The sequence below is a fragment of the Neovison vison genome, chromosome X (assembly GCF_020171115.1).
Source record: "Neovison vison isolate M4711 chromosome X, ASM_NN_V1, whole genome shotgun sequence".
In the NCBI taxonomy this organism is placed as follows: Eukaryota; Metazoa; Chordata; class Mammalia; order Carnivora; family Mustelidae; genus Neogale; species Neogale vison.
This window is the reverse complement of record NC_058105.1, coordinates 79,573,022-79,585,751: the sequence shown is the minus strand read 5'-3', so window position 1 is coordinate 79,585,751 and position 12,730 is coordinate 79,573,022. Positions and strand designations below refer to the sequence as shown.

General features: G+C 38.8%; 1 protein-coding gene across 3 annotated transcripts in view; it reads left to right on the top strand.

Annotated features, from left to right (window-relative positions):
• The window catches only part of KLF8 (Kruppel like factor 8), a 256,081-nt gene that overhangs the window by 207,014 nt on the left and 36,337 nt on the right, over positions 1–12,730 (top strand). For all 3 annotated transcript variants that reach the window (XM_044234518.1, XM_044234516.1, XM_044234517.1), the window contains exons 4-5: positions 2,141–2,252; positions 10,277–10,416. In XM_044234518.1, coding sequence (XP_044090453.1) covers positions 2,141–2,252; positions 10,277–10,416 — 252 coding nt within the window. The remainder of the gene's footprint in view (positions 1–2,140; positions 2,253–10,276; positions 10,417–12,730) is intronic.

Sequence of the window (12,730 nt, the reverse complement as noted above, 5' to 3'; positions counted from 1 at the left end):
TTTGTTTTTTTGACTGTTTCCTTTGCTGTGCAGAAGCTTTTGATTTTGATGAAGTCCCAGAAGTTTATTTTCGCTTTTGTTTCCTTTGCCTTTGGAGACGTATCTTGAAAGAAGTTGCTGTGGCTGATATCGAAGAGAATACTGCCTATGTTCTCCTCTAAGATTCTGATGGATTCCTGTCTCACGTTGAGGTCTTTTATCCATTTTGAGTTGATCTTTGTGTAGGGTGTAAGGAAATGATCAAAGACAATTGTATGATGTGGTTCAAAATCTTTAGCTTCACCACAGCTGTAGAATTACAATCAGTTTTGTATGTTGTGCCTTAGGAAGGACATTGGGAAATTGGAATATAATCAAAAGAGAGAGTTAGGATGGTGAGAGATTTCAAATACACGTCAAAAAAGGAGCTGATAAATATTTAGCATGAATTTAAAAGACAAAGCGAGATATGTGGATGGAAATGACTAAAAATGAGATCTTAGCTCAGTATAAAAAACACTTTCTAACACTTTTCTCATTGAAATTTAATGTTTTGTAATCACTCCATCATCACCAAATGTAGGAGACTGAAAAACAACATACTAAGCATCGAACTGTTGAGACTGTGTAGTATTTTTTCTGAATAAAAATCATAATCTAGGGCACCTGGGTGGCTCAGTGGGTTAAGCCTCTGCCTTTGGCTCAGGTTATGATCCCAGGGTCCTGGGATTGAGCCCCACATCAGGCCTTCTGCTCAGCAGGGAGCCTGCGTCCCCCCTCCTCCTGTGCCTCCTTCTCTGCCTACTTGTGATCTCTCTTTCTCTCTGTCAGATAAATAAATAAAATCTTAAAAAAAGTCTACTAGTGGTTAATTGTGATAATAATAAGTGTTTATGACAAAGTCCTGTCTTTGAGATTTCCGTGAGGGGGTTAATTAAAATTTCAGTATCAGTTCCCATATAGAAAGAGAAAGAGAAAGAGAAAGACGAACAAAAAGGAAATGAGAAAATATAATTCCCTGAGAATTTGCTGATATCAAGGTAGTGATAACACTAAGCAATAATTTTACAGGGCTTTGAATTGCCCCCATAATATCCCTCAGTCATCCAGAGCCACTCTGAATAAACAAAATAAGTTTCAAATATTTCAGTGTAATTTTAAACTAAAACCATTAGCCCAATAGTCTCCAAAATGTATGCTTACACCTTGGTTGGGATGTGGGTGAATGAGGAATGCACACAAAACAATCGGAGCACAAAAAGAAAGTATCAATGTTTCTATTTCTATTTTCTCACCCTTTACATGTTACTTTTATTTTTCACAATGTATACAAAATTTTAGTATACTAGGACATTTGTAACATACGTGCACACAGTATGAAGAGACACACATACACAGAAATGTATGCTTAAAACTTTTTAGTGTACATACAATCAGAGTATGGAGATAACTGCAATAGCAAAATGTTCCACTCCCCCCCCACAACCTTATTGCCATGCTTAAGCTTCTCCTATATAGAAATTTTGAAGCTTTAACTAGATCTAGGAGACAGGTGACCATTTGATTGAGTTTTGGTAGGGATCTGAAACAACAGTGGTTGACAATAAATATTTGTGGGCTTCTCCCAAAATAGCTGAAAGGGAAAGATGCCAATATGAGTCAAGCACCTACTAGGTAGTAGGTATGTGTTTCATCTCATTAACCCATTTCCATTTGGGGGCACAAAAACCAAAAGAGATATCCTCATCTCTGAAGTGAACCTAGGCATTGATCTTTGGACAGTCAGTAAACTATTTAGAAAGTTCAACTCAACAAACACAAATTGAGCCAGACATTTCAGGACACCCTTGTTGTGGAGGCTAGAGATAGAAAATTAAATCATACTCAGGCCCTATCCTACTTAACTCAGCTATCCTAGAGAAGCTCATTCCAGTGGTACCAGAATGCTCCTAGTACCTTCCCTCAAAGGAATTTTAGCTATGATGAAAATTTTAAATGTTCTTCTCTTCCTTTCATAAAAACACACTTCTTTCATCCTTGACTTTTCTTTATTTCTCTATCTTGTTGCTACTTCTCATTGTGGGGCAAACTGGGAATCCTGAAAATGATCACAGAGGCATATATATTTGTAGCCCACACTGCTCTTTTTCTTTACATTTAGTTAAAATTGACACCACCTCCTTGTCTTCACTGGATATCCCAAGTGACAGTGAGGAGAGTGCAATTGAGAGTGGATCTTCAGCTTTACAAGGTATTCAGGGACTACAGCAAGAGTGAGTAGCTTTTGTCTTTATTTCAGGTCTGTCTGTATAATCATGTGTGTGTCTGTGGCAGAAGTAAAACAAATTCTCAGGCACAATAGTAAACATTTAAGGATAACAAAATATAGGTAGATCAGTGAAAAGATGGTGGAGGAGTAGGGGACCCTATATCAACTGGTCTGCTGAATTGAGATGTATATCTACCAGACCATTCTGAATAACCACAAAATCAGCCTGAGATATAACAAGATAGATCTGGATCTTTACAAACAGAATATCTCCAGTGGTCAGTCTTGAGGTATGAAGTGGGAGCCATGATTCCACTGGCAGATATCAGAAGATAAATGGAAGGGGGAGGGAGCTGCCATAAGCACTGGTGCCCGGAAGGTGAAATAACACAGGAACAAAAAAGTGTCCCACAGTGGAGACTGGGCACAGATTTAAAAACCATTAGCAGAGGGGAAAGAACTTTAGGACAGCCCCCAAGACTGAAACCTGGAGCTATAGGAGCACACCTGTGAACTGGAAGCAGCTTGCAGTTTTAAAAGCACAAAGGACAGAGATATGCCCAGCCCTGAGTGTGAGGGGTGGGAGTTCAGCTCTTGGGTGCACAACCCAGAATCCTGTGGATATAGCAGCACAGACAGAAATGGAAGAGTGTGACCTGTAGAGCTCAGTGAAGATCAGACTGCAATCTCTCTGTTCTGAGACACAGGTTTGTATATGGTCACTTCTTTTTTTTTTTTAAGATTTTATTTATTCATTCAACAAATAGAGATCACCAGTAGGCAGAGAGGAAGGCAGAGAAAGAGAGAGGAGGAAGCAGGCTCCCTGTGGAGCAGAGCCTGATGCGTTGCTCAATCCCAGGACCCCGAGATCATGACCTGAGTCAAAGGCAGAGTCCCTAACCCATTGAACAACCCAGGTGCCCCTGTATATGGTCACTTCCGCTCTGACTCTTGGAAGTGATGCAGAAAGCCACCAAGGAAAACCACCAGAGAACAAAAGCCCCCAAAACCAGTTTATACTGCTCCACAGGGGGCAGAGCAATTCTGCTCAAATAGGAATGTCTGAGTAACAGTGTAGCAGGCCCTTCCTCCAGAAGATAGGGTGGAAGAACAAGAAGCCAACAACCCTATGAGCCCTATAAAACATGTGCATCTTGCTTGGGTTGTGGTCAATGATTTGGATTCTGTACATTCTCCCAACCACCCCTCAACAGAAGGACTAAGAGGAGGAACCCCCAAAAAAGGAAGAACCAGAGACTGTGACCTCTCCCATGGAACAAATGGATATGGATATAACCAAGATGTCAGAAATAGACTTCAGAGTAACAATTATGAAGTCAATATCTAGGCTTGAGAAAAATATTAATGACAAAAAAAATCTCTAAGGGCAGAAGTGAGATCTGATGAGGTTGAACTTAAAAATGCTGTTAATGAAATTCGGTCTATAGTGGATATGCAGACTGCTAGGGTAAACAAGGCATAAGAATGAGTTAGTGAGATAGAGAGTAAGATGATAGAAAGGAAGGAAACCAAGTAGGCATAAGAAAAACAAATTAAAAACCAAGGAATCAAAATGAAAACAATTAGTGACTTAATGAAACATTTCAATATCAGGATTATTGGGATCCCTGAGGGGTTGGAGAGACAGGGAGGTCTAGAAGATTTATTTGAGCAAGTCTAGCTGAGAACTTCCCTAATCTGGGGAAGGAAACAAGCATTTGTGTCCAAGAGGCAAGAGAGGACCCCATTCAAGATCAGTGAGAACACAGCAATGCCACATCATATCATAGTACAATTTGTAAATTATAGATCCAAGGAAACAATCTGAAAGTGGCAAGGGGGAGGAGATTTCTTACATACAGAGAGAAGAACATCAGAATAAAGTCAGACCTACCCACAGAGACATGGCAAGCCAGAAAGGGCTGGCAAGACATATTCAGTTTACTAAATGAGAAGAACAATAGCTAAGGACACTTTATCCAGCAAGGCTGCCATTCAGAGTGGAGGGAGAGACAAGGAGCTTCCAAGACTGGGAGACACTGAGAGAACATGTGACTGCCAAGCTGGTCCTGCAAGAAATATAAAAGGGAGTTCTACAAAAGGAGAAAGACCTCAAGAGTGACATAGAACAGAAATTTACTATCTATAGAAACAAAGACATCACAGGCAACATGACAACAATAAAATAATATTTTTCATTAATCACTCTCAATGAATGGCTGAAATGCTCCCACGAAAAAGCACAAGGTGGTAGATTGCATTAAAAGACATGACCCAACCATATGCTGTCTACAAGAGATTAATTTTGAACCTAAAGACACATCCAGACTGAAAGTGAAGGGATGGAGAACCATCTTTCATGCCAACAGATGGCAAAAGAAAGCCGGGGTACCAATTCTCATGTCAGACAAATTAGATTTTAGGCTAAAGACTGTGGTTAGAAATATAGAAGGACACTATATCATTCTTTTTTTTTCCAATTTATTTATTTTCAGAAAAACAGTATTCATTATTTTTTCACCACACCCAGTGCTCCATGCAAGCCATGCCCTCTATAATACCCACCACCTGGTACCCCAGCCTCCCACCCCCCCGCCACTTCAAACCCCTCAGATTGTTTTTCAGAGTCCATAGTCTCTCATGGTTCACCTCCCCTTCCAATTTACCCAAATTCCCTACTCCTCTCTAACACCCCTTGTCCTCCATGCTATTTGTTATGCTCCACAAATAAGTGAAACCATATGATAATTGACTCTCTCTGCTTGACTTATTTCACTCAGCATAATCTCTTCCAGTCCCGTCCATGTTGCTACAAAAGTTGGGTATTCATCCTTTCTGATGGAAGCATAATACTCCATAGTGTATATGGACCACATCTTCCTTATCCATTCATCCGTTGAAGGGCATCTTGGTTCTTTCCATAGTTTGGCGACCGTGGCCATTGCTGCTATAAACATTGGGGTACAGATGGCCCTTCTTTTCACGACATCTGTGTCTTTGGGGTAAATACCCAGGAGTGCAATTGCAGAAGGACACTATATCATTCTTAAAGGGTATAAACAAAAAAAGGATCTAAAAATTGTAAATATCTATGCTCCCAGCATGGCAGCAGCCAACTACATAAGCCAACTGTTAACCAAAATGAAGAGACATACTGATAATGGTATGTTAATAGTAGGAGACCTCAAAACTCCATTCTTAGTAATGGATGGACCATTTAAGCAGAAAATCAACAAAGAAACAAGAGCTTTGAATGACACACTGGATGAGATGGACCTCATAGGTAAATACAGAATATTCCACCCTAAAACAACAGAATATTCATTCTTCTCAAACACACATGGAACTCTGTCCATAATAGACCACATTCTGGGTCACAAATCAGGTCTCAACTGATACCAAAATACTGCAATAATTGCCTACATATTCTCAGACTACAATGCTTTAAAACTGGAACTCAATCATAAGAAGAAGTTTGAAAGAAATTCAAACTCTGAGAAGCTAAAAACCATCCTGCTCAGGAATGTTTGGGTCAACCAGGAAACCAAAGAAGAACTTAAACAATTGATGGAAACCAATAAGAAATGAAAGCACATGGGCCCAAAACCTATGGGATACAGCAAAGACTGTCCTGAAGGGGAAATACAAAGCCAGCCAAACCTCACTCAAAAAAATAGAAAAATATCAAATACACAAATTAACTTTTCACTTTAAAGAATTGGAGAAAGAACAGCAAATAAAGCCCGAGCCACACATGAGAAGAGAAATAATTAAGATTAGAGCAGAGATCAATGAATAAAAACCAGAACTACAGTAGAGCAGATCAATGAAACTAGAAGCTACTTCTTTGAAAGAATTAATAAGATTGATAAGCCACTGGCAAGACTTATCCACAAGGCAAGAAAAAGGACCCAAATTAATAAAATTATGAATAAAAGGGGAGAGATCACACCTAACACCAAAGAAATGGAAACAGTCATCATAAATTATTATCAACAATTATATGCCCATAAATTAATCAACCTGGAAGAAATTGATGCCTTCCTGGAAACCTATAAAGTATCAAGACTGAATCAGGAAGAAATTGACAAGCTGAATAAACCAATAACCAGTAACAAGATGGAAGTAATGATCAAAAACTTCCCAAAAAGCAAGATTCCAGGCCTGATGGGTTCCCTAGGGAATTCTACCAAACATTCAAAGAAGAAATAATATCTTTTCTCCTGAAGCTGTTTCAAAAAACAGAAACAGAAGGAAAACTTCCGAACTCATTCTTTGAGGCCAACATTACCTTGATCCAAAAACCAGGTAAATACCCCATCAAAAAGGAGAATTTCAGACCAATATATCCCTGATGAATATGGATGCCAAAATTCTCAACAAGATCCTAGCTAAATAGGATCCAACAGTACAGTAAAAGGATTATGCACCATAACAAGCTGAGATTTATCCCCAGGATGCAATAATGGTTCAACATTCACAAATCAATCAATGTGATAGGACAGATTAGTAAGAGGAAATAAAAGAACCACATAGTGCTCTCAATTGATGCCAAAAAAAGCATTTGACATAATACAGCATCCCTTCCTGATTAAAATTCTTGAGTGTAGGGATAGAGGGAACCTTCCTCAATTTCATAAAAACCATCAATGAAAATCCTACAGTGATTATCATTCTCAATGGGGGAAAAGCTGAGAGAATTTCCCTTAAGATCAAGAACACGACAAGGATGCCCACTCTTGCCACTATTTTTCAACATAGTACCAGAATTTCAACCAACAGCAATCAGACCATAAAAAGAAATAAATGTACTCAAGTTGATAAAAAAAAAAGAAGTCAAACTCCCTTTTTGTAGATGACATGACACTTTATGTGGAAAACCCAAAAGACCCCACCCTCAAATTACTGGAACTCAAACAGCAATTCAGTAATGTGGCAGAATACAAAAGCAATGCACAGAAATCAATTGCTTTCCTATACACTAACAATGTAACTTTGGAAAGAGAAATTAGGGAATCAACTCCATTTAAAATAGCACCAAAAACCTTAAGATACCTTGGAATGAACCTAACCAAAGAGAGAAACCTTCTATACTCTAGGAACTACAGAAAACTCATGAAAGAAACTGAAGGAGACACAAGAAAATGGAAAAACATTCCATGCTCATGGATCTGAAAAATCAACATTGTCAAAATGTCTATGCTGCCCAAAGCAATCTATACTTTCAACACCATCCTGATCAAAATACCAATGGTACTTTTCAACATGCTATAAAAATAATCTTAATATTTGTATAGAACCAGAAAAGACCCCAGTCACCAAGGGAGTGTTGAAAAAGTAAAATAAAGCTGGGAGCATCACGTTTCACAATTTCAAGCTCTATTGCAAAGCTGTGATCACCAAGACAGCTTGGTACAAAAACAGACACATAAACCAATGGAACAGAAGAGAGAGCCCAGATATGGACTCTCAACTCTATGTCAAATAATCTTTGACAAAGCAGGAGAAAATGTCCAATGGAAAAAAGAGTCTCTTCAAAAAATGCTGCTGGGAAAATCTGATGGCAATATAGAGAAGAATTAAAGTGGACCATTCTCTTACACGATACACAAAGATAAACTCAAAATGGATGAAAGACCTCAATGTGAGACAGGAATCCATCAAAACCCTAGAAGAGAACATAGGTAGTAACCTCTTCAACACTGGCCACAGAAACTTCCTTCAGGACAGGTCTTAAGTGTGGACATTACTTAAGAAATTAAAAATAGAGCTTCCTTATGATCCTTCATTTGCACTACTAGGTATTTAACCCAAAGATACAGATGTAGTGAAAAGAAGGGCCATCTGTACCCCAATGTTCATAGCAGCAATGGCCACAATCGCCAAATTGTGGGACGAACCTAGATGCCTTTCAACAGACAAATAGATAAAGAAGATGTGGTCCATATATACTATGGAGTACTATGCTTCCATCAGAAAGGATGAATACCCAACTTTTGTATCAACATGGACGGGACTGGAAGAGATTACACTGAGTGAAATAAGTCAAGCAGAGAGAGTCAATTATCATATGGTTTCACTTATTAGTGGAGCATAAGGAGTAACACAGAGGACATGGGGAGATGGAGAGGAGAAGGGAGTTGGCGGAAGTTGGAGGGGGAGACGAACCATGAGAGACTCTGGACTCTGAGGAACTGAGGGTTTGGGAGGGGAAGGGGGAGGAACTAACTGAGGGTTTGGGAGGCGAAGGATGTTGGGTGAGCCTTGTGGTGGGTATTGTGGAGGACACGTATTGCATGGAGCACTGAGTGTGGTGCATAAACAATGAATTCTGGAACACTGAAAAGAAATTTAAAAAATAAATATTTTTTTAAAAGCAGGTCTCTAAAGGCAAGGAAAACAAAAAATGAACTTTTGGGCTTCATCAAGATAAAGAATTTCTGCACAGCAAAGGAAACAGTCAACAAAACAAAGAGGCAACCCACAGAATGAAAGAAGATATTTTCAAATCACACTACAAGATAAAGGGCTGGTATTCATGATCTATAAAGAACTTCTTAAACTGAACACCCCCCAAAAAAACAAAAGAAAATAATAATCTAGTCAAAAAATGGTCAGAAGTCATGAACAGACACTTCTCCAAAGAATACATAGAAGTGGCTAACAAACATTAAAAATTTTGAACATCATTAACTGTCAGGGAAATTCAAATCAAAGAGAAATACCACCCTACACCATTAGAAAGGGAAAAAATTAATAAGGCAAGAAATGAGAAATGTTGGAGAGGTTGTGGAGAAAAGAAACCCTCTTACACTGTTGGTGGGAATGCAAGTTGGTACATCCACTTTGGAAAACAGTGTGGAAGTTCCTCAAAAATTTACCAATAGAGCTACCCTATGACCCAGAAATTGCACCACTGGGTATCTACCCCAAAGATACAGATGTAGTGAAAAGAAGGGGCACATGCACCCCAATGTTCATAGCAGCAATGTCCACAATAGCCAAACTGTGGAAGGAGCTGAGGTGCCCTTCAACAGATGAATGGATAAAGAAGATGTGGTCCATATATACAATGGAATATTCCTCAGCCATCAGAAAGGATGCATACCCATCATTTGTATCAATATGAATGGAACTGGAGGAGATTATGCTAAGTGAAATAAGTCAAGCAGAGAAGGACAACTTTCATATGGTTTCACTTATTTCTGGAATATAAGCCATTAGGAGAAGGAAGGGAAAAATAAAGGGGGAGAATCAGAGGGAGAGAGGAACCATGAGAGACCATGGACTCTGGGAAACAAACTGAGGATTTTAGAGGGGATGGTGGTGAGTGACATGTTAGCCCAATGATGAATATTCAGGAGGGCATATGTTGCATGGAGCACTGGGTGTTATACAGAAACAATGATTCTTGGAACATTGCATCAAAAATTAATTATGTACTTTATGGTGACTAACATAACATAAAAAAATAAAAAAGCAAAAAACATGTATAGGTAAATTGCATTGCAAGTGAAGGTGTGAGTTTGTATGCACACATGTGCATGAACATGCATATTATGACAGAGTTACGTTCTAATTGTCTAGACCACCAATTTTGCCCTTGAAAATCTATTAATTTCACATTAAGTACAGTTGCATACTGTTTCTCTCTGTAAGTTTACAGCATGCTTTACTTCCAATCTTAGAACTAATCAAGTAGTTCTATTGCCTTTTAACAACTATGTAGTATGAAAAAATACATTTATGTAAACACAAAATTGATTCCTGTTAGAGTGGAATGCTCACACTGGGAACAGAAACCACCCAAGGTAACATTACCACCTCCTGGGACCTGCCCCTACTGAGAAGAATGGCCTAGTTGAGGGAATTGCTTGAACTAATTGAATTATTTCTTCTCTTGAAGGTCTACTATTAAATATGCATACATTAAATCTATGTATGAGCTGATCCCACTGTGTGTAAGGCCATTTATTTAGCTTCCATAGTAAAACCATTCTTTGGTGCTATCTTTCTTTCTTTGCTCAGACCATCAGCAATGACCCTAATGCAGGGAGAGGAGTCTCTTGAGTTGAAGAGAAGACGGATTCACCAATGTGATTTTGCAGGATGCAGCAAAGTGTACACCAAGAGCTCCCACCTGAAAGCCCACCGCAGAATCCATACAGGTCTGCACACCTCCACCTCATTCTCAACACACATACATACACAGAGTCTGTGAGAGATAGGAAGAGAAGAAAGTCTTGAAATAAAGACTGACCCATTTATACTCATGGACACAGGTTTCATTAATGGATTTTACCCTTATGTCTTGTTCCTACTCAAATGTAGCTTTTATAAAACCAATGTAGGAAAACACTAATTCTGGTGTCTTCTGAATAGGCATTATCCCCATTGAACACTCATGGGTCTTTATAATAGGGAAGTAATAACACTTATGCTAAGATTAAGGAACTAAGATACCACTCCCTCCCTTGATACCAGATTCCCACAGGTTTTACTGAGTATTAGAAAGCACAAAGGCAATTTAAACTAAGTCAAATTAAAGCAGGCTTTTGGAGCTAGGCACAATCCACTAACCTATAGCATACCTTTGTTCACTAGAAAGAAAAAGGTGCATATTTAAAAAAAAAAACAGGACATGGGGAGATGGAGAGGAGAAGGGAGTTGAAGGAAATTGGAGGGGGAGATGAACCATGAGAGACTATGGACTCTGAAAAACAATCTGAGGGTTTTGAAGGGGCGGGGGGTGGGAAGGAGGGTGAGCCTGGTGTTTGATAGTATGAAGGGCACATGTTGCATGGAGCACTGGGTGTGGTGCATAAACAATGAATTCTTGTACACTGAAAAGAAATTTTAAAAAAAGAAAGAAAGAAAGAAAGAGAAAGAGGAAGGAAGGAAGGAAGGAAAAAAGAAAGAAAGAAAGAGAAAGAAAGAAAGAAAGAAAGAAAGAAAGAAAGAAAGAAAGAGAAAGAAAGAGAGAGAGAGAAAGAAAGAAAGGAAGGAAGGAAGGAAGGAAGGAAGGAAGGAAGGAAGGAAGAAAGAAAGAAAGAAAGAAAGAAAGAAAGAAAGAAAGAAAGAAAGAAAGAAAAAGTAAAGCAGACCTGATGGAGATTGTGCCAAACTGGAGGGCACTGCCCCATCTAAAAGAGAACTGTCACTCAAATCCAACTAAGCATTACCAAATTTCCCCATTTTTAAGGAAAACAAGAAAAGCAATATTTTATGTGAAATGTCTGAGGTTTTGAATGTTGGCATAAAATTTAAAAATATTATAGCACCTGGTTGGGCGGCTGCCTTCGGCTCAGGTCATGATCCCAGCATCCTGGGATCGAGTCCCGCATCGGGCTCCTTGCTCAGCGGGGAGCCTGCTTCTCCCTCTGACTCTGCCTGCCACTCTGTCTGCCTGTGCTCACTCTCACTCTCTCTCTCTGATGAATAAATAAAATCTTTAAAAAAAAATATTATAGCACCAGGGCGCCTGGGTGGCTCAGTGGGTTAAGCCGCTGCCTTTGGCTCAGGTCATGATCTCAGGGTCCTGGGATCCAGTCCGGCATTGGGCTCTCTGCTCAGCAGAGAGCCTGCTCCCTCCTCTCTCTCTCTCTGCCTGCCTCTCTGCCTACTTGTGATCTCTCTCTGTCAAATAAATAAATAAAAATTTTAAAAAATATATTATAGCACCATGGACTCAAAGAAACCTGCCTATGGGCTAGGTGTAGATTCTCAGTTATTAGTTTGTACATCCTGCTTTGGAAACTCCTTCTCCCCAATAATCTCCAGCTCAGAATTGAGTTGTGGACACCACAGATAAGAAAGAGACCTTCCTTTCTCGTAAACATGCACTGCATTACATTTGCTCTATTAGGATTTGTATAGAAGAAACCAGAATTCTAGATGCTGTGCCCTGAGGTTCTGAGAAGGTGATCATTTTCCAGGCTGCATTGTCACAACATTCCTGTGACACTCTTCTTATTGATGTTTTCTTTGCTTCTCTTTCATGTACAGTGAAGGTTGATTACACACGTGTGTGTGCATGTGCATGCATGTGTGTATATACGTACATACATGTATAAATATATATTAAGTATTTAACCTAAAAATTTCAAAATGTAAAAGTGGGATAGTTTACTATACTGTCAGGTACTCTTCACCCGACTTTAACAATAATATCAGTATATGGCCAATCTTGTATTTTCACATCCCTACTGACTCCTCCATTCTCCCCAGTAATATTTTGGAACAGATTCAGATACCATCATCATAGTCAAATACTTCAAAATATATTTTTAAAAGATAAAGAATTTTAAAAATATGCACAAGATTACTATCACATTAAAATTCCTGATATCAATTTTCTATAATATCAATATCATATTTCTTTTAATTTTTTTCTTTTTTTAATTCAAATTTGTTATTTTGTATTCTTATTAGGTTCAGGGTAGATTCATTAGTTTCAGGTTAATGATTCATTAGTTCTATATC